The 6744-nt window shown below is 35.1% G+C and overlaps 1 protein-coding gene across 1 annotated transcript; it reads right to left on the bottom strand.

Annotated features, from left to right (window-relative positions):
• Positions 1 to 2518: 2518 nt before the first annotated feature.
• LOC107646638 (transcription factor bHLH67) lies at positions 2519 to 4487 on the bottom strand. Its single transcript, XM_021104213.2, has 4 exons — positions 4288 to 4487; positions 3490 to 4032; positions 3036 to 3407; positions 2519 to 2860 (listed from the first exon to the last, which is right to left on the bottom strand). Exons 1-4 carry the CDS (start codon positions 4324 to 4326, stop codon positions 2780 to 2782), a joined length of 1035 nt encoding a protein of 344 aa, XP_020959872.1. The 5' UTR covers positions 4327 to 4487; the 3' UTR covers positions 2519 to 2779.
• Positions 4488 to 6744: the final 2257 nt, after the last annotated feature.

The following is a 6744-nucleotide window of genomic DNA, read 5'->3' as shown; positions in this document are numbered from 1 at the left end:
GACTATAAATACACCCGATAAAAAATTAAATTTACACCTCTACTGCAGATTTTAACCCAACACTACCTGAAAGCCACTTGTTGTCCACAAGACCAAAATTAATTAAACTCTCTCTGGTGTATTCAAAATGTCTGATTTACAGGTACTATAATATGAAGTGGTGATCCAGATAGATTGGAACCCATATATGACGGTCTGCATAGAGATCTGCATAATACACCCAAACACAGACTATAAATACACCCGATAAAAAATTAAATTTACACCTCTGCTGCAGATTTTAACCCAACACTACCAGAAAGCCACTTGTTGTCCACAAGACCAAAATTAATTAAACTCTCTCTGGTGTATTCAAAATGTCTGATTTATAGGTACTATAATATGAAGTGGTGATCCAGATAGATTGGAACCCATATATGACGGTCTGCATAGAGATCTGCATAATACACCCAAACACAGACTATAAATACACCCGATAAAAAATTAAATTTACACATCTGCTGCAGATTTTAACCCAACACTACCTGAAAGCCACTTGTTGTCCACAAGACCAAAATTAATTAAACTCTCTCTGGTGTATTCAAAATGTCTGATTTACAGGTACTATAATATGAAGTGGTGATCCAGAATTCCAAATAGATTAGAACCCATATATGACGGTCTGCATAGAGATCTGCATAATACACCCAAACACAGACTATAAATACACCCGATAAAAAATTAAATTTACACCTCTGCTGCAGATTTTAACCCAACACTACCTGAAAGCCACTTGTTGTCCACAAGACCAAAATTTAGCAGAAAATCATTCCAATTCCTATCAAATGAGTCTTTGCTATGAGGGTTTCATTTTTCCTCTTTGCTACATGTAATCAATTGATTCTTAATGTTGTTTTCCTTCCTATTTGTGCTCCACTTCGCCCTGATTCAGCTGACAATCTGAGGTTGAATAATCTATTATCTTCAAAACGAGTTCAAACTTTGATTTCAGAAACCAGAAAATCGAAAAGAAAACGAAACTGGAGTTACAGAGAGAAGAACTAACGTCAATGACGAAGAACAAACCAATAAGAAAGGAGAAGAAAAGAACGATCGAAAAACCAGGGGAAGACGCGCGAGAAGAAGAACGATGAAATTTGGAAAGAAGGAAAACAAAGAAGGAAACAAATCTTTTAAATTTGGTAGTTATACAAACGCGGGATCTTTGTATAGCGCGTGTAAGTGACGTAGGAGTTGCAACGCGTTTTAGTGGATTAGGCGTTAATGAACTTGTAATAGTTACAAGCCCTAATCGCTTGTATACTGAGCTTTTCCCTATTCTTATATATGTCTCTCAGCTATTTTTTCTGTTTTTTTTTTCAAATTAAAATTTTTAATATCAATCTTTAAATTATTAGACCAATTTTATTAAATTTAGTTACCAAAATAATTTAGTCATGTAATATCACTATGTCTAATATTAATAATGAACATATTATGTAACATGCTAAAATATTGAAATAAGAAAAAATATTTTAAATTAATATATTTTTATTATTAATTAAATTATTAAAAATTTTATTAATATACTTTAAATTTTAGATATTTATTAAATTTAAATATAGTGGTCATAATTATGGTTGTGGTTATTTGAGAATAAAAATGACATAAAAATAAAAAATATAATAATAATAAAAAATAATATTTTTGAAAGAAAAATCGAAAAACTTCAATTTTAACTAAAGAATAAAATAGGTAAAATTAAAATTTGAATATATATATATATATATATATATATATATATATATATATATATATAATATTTTAAATACTAGAAATAAAATTAAAATTTAATCATAATATTAACTAGAAACGAGTAATAATATTTGAGAAATATTAGTGAGTTATTAGAAATTATTTTTTTATTTAATGTTAAAGTAATATATATTGATATCGAAAAATTAATAATAAAATATAACTATCATTGTTAACAAAATTTTTGGTAAAATCACAATTTAATAATTAAAAAATTATTGAAGGGTATCTTAGAAAAAAATAATTTAATTATCAAATTTTTTAAAAATATTTTGATAAAAATATAATTTAATCAATAAAAATAATTTATTAAAGAGTATTTTAATAAATAAAATTTAATGATAAAAATACAAATTTTTGCTAAAAGGTATTTTTGTAGAAAATAATTTTTTTTTTAAAATAGATAAAATTAACGTAAAAAATTTAAAATGGATTAAAAAAAAAGTTTTTTAAAATTATAAAGTAGAAGAATGTAGTGAAATTTTCTCCTAAAACAATAATTACATAAAAAACAATACCTTCCAGAGCATAGAGGTGAGGGATCACAACGGAAGGCAAAAAAATCAATGTTTTGAACAAAGAACGAAGAACAGAGAACAAAAAATTAAAAATAGTTTTGAACAAAATAGTTTTTGACAATAGACCAAATCATATTAGTGTCCGATTCGCGGTTGGATCGGTCCAATTGACTAATCCGGTCTAGTTTTCAAAATCATGCACAGGATAGCAAAACTTTTGTCTCTATTTTTTCAAACTCGATGCACGTAGACAAACACCCTAATCACATCTGTCACCAACCAAATTTTCCAAAAATAAATAAATAATAAGATAGCCTATGCAACATTCGAGTACACATTTGTTTTTTATCTTTTGTGCTCACATGACACTGGCATGTGCAAACAATAAACGGTTGCCCTGTGTTTCCCGTTTCCCAGCCATTTCTGCCATCTCTTTTTCAAGCGAAGAACCATCATCAGTTAATCTGTTAATGTGTTAATGAAGTCAATATCTTATCAACTGCCTCTGCAATTTCATTTGCTGACCCTAACTTGCTGTCTTCTTCAATCTGCATAATATTATTATATTATTAATTAATAAATACAGGGAACTAGGGAAGCTAGGTAGTTTCTGTTCGTAATTAGCTAGGTTGCAAAGTCAGAAGAAGACTAGGCTTCGTTGACTTGATTCCACTTTGGATAGTTGACCGCAGAAGAGAGAAAAATGAATTGAAAAAGTAATACCTTGAGACTGAAAGAATAGAGAACTGAAGAATCTGAGGATGTGATGTTGAGATGAAGAATAGGGAGCCTTAGGTTCTCCAATGCAACGATTGCATTTATCAATAGCCCTGCTCTCTTCTCGCACTGAATTCTCAAGTTGACATGGCTTTGAATCACACTCACCTCAATGCCTCCCACCTTTGACCTTCTCTCTGCCTTAGCCTCATTGCCACCACTTGCTTCTTCTTTCCTGCTGGATGATGCTGATGACCTCATTCCACCATCCTCTTCTTCCTTGTTTCTCATCCTTCTTTGGGCCTCAAGGGTTTCAACTAACTGCTCCAATTCCTTCACAAAGTCTATTGCACCCCCTATGATTGATGCATGGTCACCCTATATATGAAAGTCACTAGCAGCTTAGCTAAAGGTTGGAACTTTTACATGTTCAGAGCAAAAGTATTGATTTTGAACGTACCCTTTGAATATAGGAAGGGTGCATGAGAGACTTTAGAACACTGAGATGCTCATTCATTTGGCGCCGCCTATTGCGTTCCACAGCAATGTGGGTCATGCGCTGGTTCTCAACCTCTTCCTTGTCCTTGTCTTTACTTTCTCTTCCTCTCTTCCTCTTCCTCACCCGTTCCTGATGATGATGTTTCGATAACCTGGTATCTTTATGCTGGGAGTTTGTCTTCTTATTAGCCCAAGCAGCATCACTGCCTGAACGTGTGTACTGTTCAAATTCATTGATTTCGGATTCCAATGTGGGTATGTAGGGCGTCCCTTCCCATGGTTTCTTAAGATGCTGCGGTCTTAATAGTGCCTGAAAGTTTGGATCTTTGAAGGGAGAAAATGGAGGGGATTCCACGCTTTGAAGCATCTGAAGGAATGGCATGTTACCCTCCAAGCTTGATATCAAAGTTTGTTCTTCATGTTCATCCTCCTTGACTTTGAAGTTACTCTCTCTATCGACAAAACCTTGTTCCAAGCAATTCACTTCTAGGTGCTCACCAAACAACTGCAGTAATAATTTAGAAAAGAAAAAGAAGCGAGTCATTAGCTGGACGTATATAACCCAACCTTGAATTAGAGAAGAAAGAAATAAAGAATATATATGGGTTTCATTAATGGGGTGGGGTGGAGTCTGAATCTCAATGAGGGACGAAAATAGAATGGGGACAGAGAGAGGGCATGTGTTTGAAGGAAATAACAAAAATGCATTTAATGCGAGGGATGGAAGAACGGAATAATGGATGGTAAATAGGTAACATACAGAGGAGTCAAGGGGTCCTTGAAGCTGAAGCCTCTCCATCAAATTAAAGCTAAGCAAGAGTAATGATAATAAGTGAGTGGGAGTGGGAATGGAAGGGTGACCAACATTCCGTATAATGCGTGAGTGATGCTAACAAAGGAATGGCATTAAATGTAATCGGCAAGAAGCAGCAGAACCAGACCCCATATGCAACAATGTGTTATACCATAGCTTTGTGTTCTGATGTTAACTATACTAGCTAGCAAGGTAGCTCTCTTTAGTGTAGATTATGCACTCAAGAATAATAATAATAAATACTGTACTTGGAGCATAGCAACTCACAAGTGGAGAGAGAAGGGGTGAATTAGAGTGGGGTTAAAAGAGTAAGGACCAAGGGCTAAGGAATGGATGATAAAGGGGAAAGAGGAGAGGGATGTGGTAAGAAACGTAAGGTGGAAAATACCCAAGTGGGTGTGGGATACAATATGTCTGTGTAAACGAATCATCATGAAACTGTAAACTGAGAGAGTTGGTGAGCGTTGCAGTATCAACAGAGAGAGAGAGAGAGAGAGGATGTCTGGTTTACTCACAAGGTCCCATCCCAACCCAATTATTGGCGGTGGCAGTTTTGTCCAACAGCAAGGACTGGTAGTGGTAGTTGTGACCGAGAGAAACAAAGCTTTGCAAAATGGCTTTCTTTGTATGGATTAATAGAGTGATGAATTTTGAAGTGAATACAGTACACAGAAATAAGTTACTCTTCTGTGATCACTTATTTACCCATCGGTAAATTTACAATTTAGACCGCGCATGGACTGTAACACTCCAAGTACGAAGCAAAGCTCAAGTACAGGGTGCTTCTGAATTGTTATTACACATTATTACAGCATGAAATAATCATCTTTCTTTAACGATGCTGTGCTGCACTACTGAGATGAAGGCACGTGTCATGTGTGAAATCTAGTTTCGAACACAAACACCAAGTCAAAGCTTTTTTTTTTTACCGAAATAAATTAAACAAAGAAAAATAAAACAAACAAAATAAGGAACTGTTTAAATAGAGGGACAGTCCCGTTTAAGACTATTCTTAAACTCTTCCCAAGGTGAAAGAAGCTTCACATGTGAAAGTTGTAACTTCATCGCCATCTTTGCCATAGTATCTGCCACTATGTTTACATCTCTCATAATCAAACGAAAGTCAACATGCCAATTTCAATGCATGATATCTCTTATTTTGAGTACCAATGGATCAATAAACCCAAAACCATCTTGAGTAACAAGATTAAATGTTTCCACACAATCCGTCTCACAAATAACATCTCGTTGACCCACATCCCAAGCTAAGAGATATCCTCTCCAAATGGCAAACAATTCTCCTTGAAGAATACTATTACTCTCAATCATTCCCAAACACCCCATTTGCCAACTCCCATTACAATCTCTAATAACACAAGCAAAACTAACACTATCACCCGAACCAAAATAACTAGCATCACAATTAATCTTAAAAGTACCAATGGATGGGATTCCAAAAACCATTTAGAGTAGAAGGAAGGGACATACGTTGTAATTCAAAAATATTCCTAAGCTCCTTTTCTGAAGTTAATGCCAGACAAATCACTTTTTTCGGAGGCCAAGTTTCATGAGGATTAAAGATGTCATTATTCCTTACTCTCCATATCCACCAAAGTCCCGAAAAGAACTTGAACAGATGCTCTCTGCTATGATAAAAGAACCAGTTCTTCAAATCCAAAGGATGACAAGAAATATCCAACCTATGCCAAACAAGCTGAGCTTTTGGACAATCCCGAATACAATGTAAAACCAATTCCTGGTTAGAAAGACATCTTGGACACCTATCCGATGACGACATCCCTCTTCTAAAGCGAAAACTTGCAGTAGGAAGAGCCTCCTTAAGACACAACCAAGCCAAAAACTTATGCTTTTCTAGAACAAGCTGACGCCAAAGCCAAAGCCAATTCTCCCGCTCCTCCCAACCAAATAGCTGCTTACACAACCACAAGTAACCATTGCGTGAGTCATAGACTTTGGCAGCAGACCCACACCAATACCAACCCACTTCCGGACCTGCTTGTTCATCTGGATTGTAAGAGAGAATATTACCTTTCAGATTTTGAGATAAAAGAGAATAAAGAGTATCCAAATGCCACCTAGCAACCGACCAAGTATCCTGTATCCGGAGATTCGAATAAAAAATGTGAACATAATCCATCTCATTAGATAACCGTCCTTCTCTCCTCCAGCTAGAAAACCAAAAATTCTGGTTCAAATCTCCAATACACCAAGCAAACCCATCCTTCAACACTTTCCAAGCCTTGCAAAGACACCTCCAAATGGGAGAGTCCTTGTTCTTAGGATAACTAAAATAGTCATATATAGATGATCTGTATTTGGCATCCAACAATTGGACCCATAGCTTGTTTGGCTGCTGGAAAAAAGTCCAAACTAGCTTCCCAA

Source organism: Arachis ipaensis, chromosome B6, assembly GCF_059453495.1.
Source record: "Arachis ipaensis isolate K30076 ecotype BB chromosome B6, ASM5945349v1, whole genome shotgun sequence".
In the NCBI taxonomy this organism is placed as follows: Eukaryota; Viridiplantae; Streptophyta; class Magnoliopsida; order Fabales; family Fabaceae; genus Arachis; species Arachis ipaensis.
Note: the sequence above shows the minus strand (reverse complement) of the source record. Positions and strands in the feature narration are given on the sequence as shown.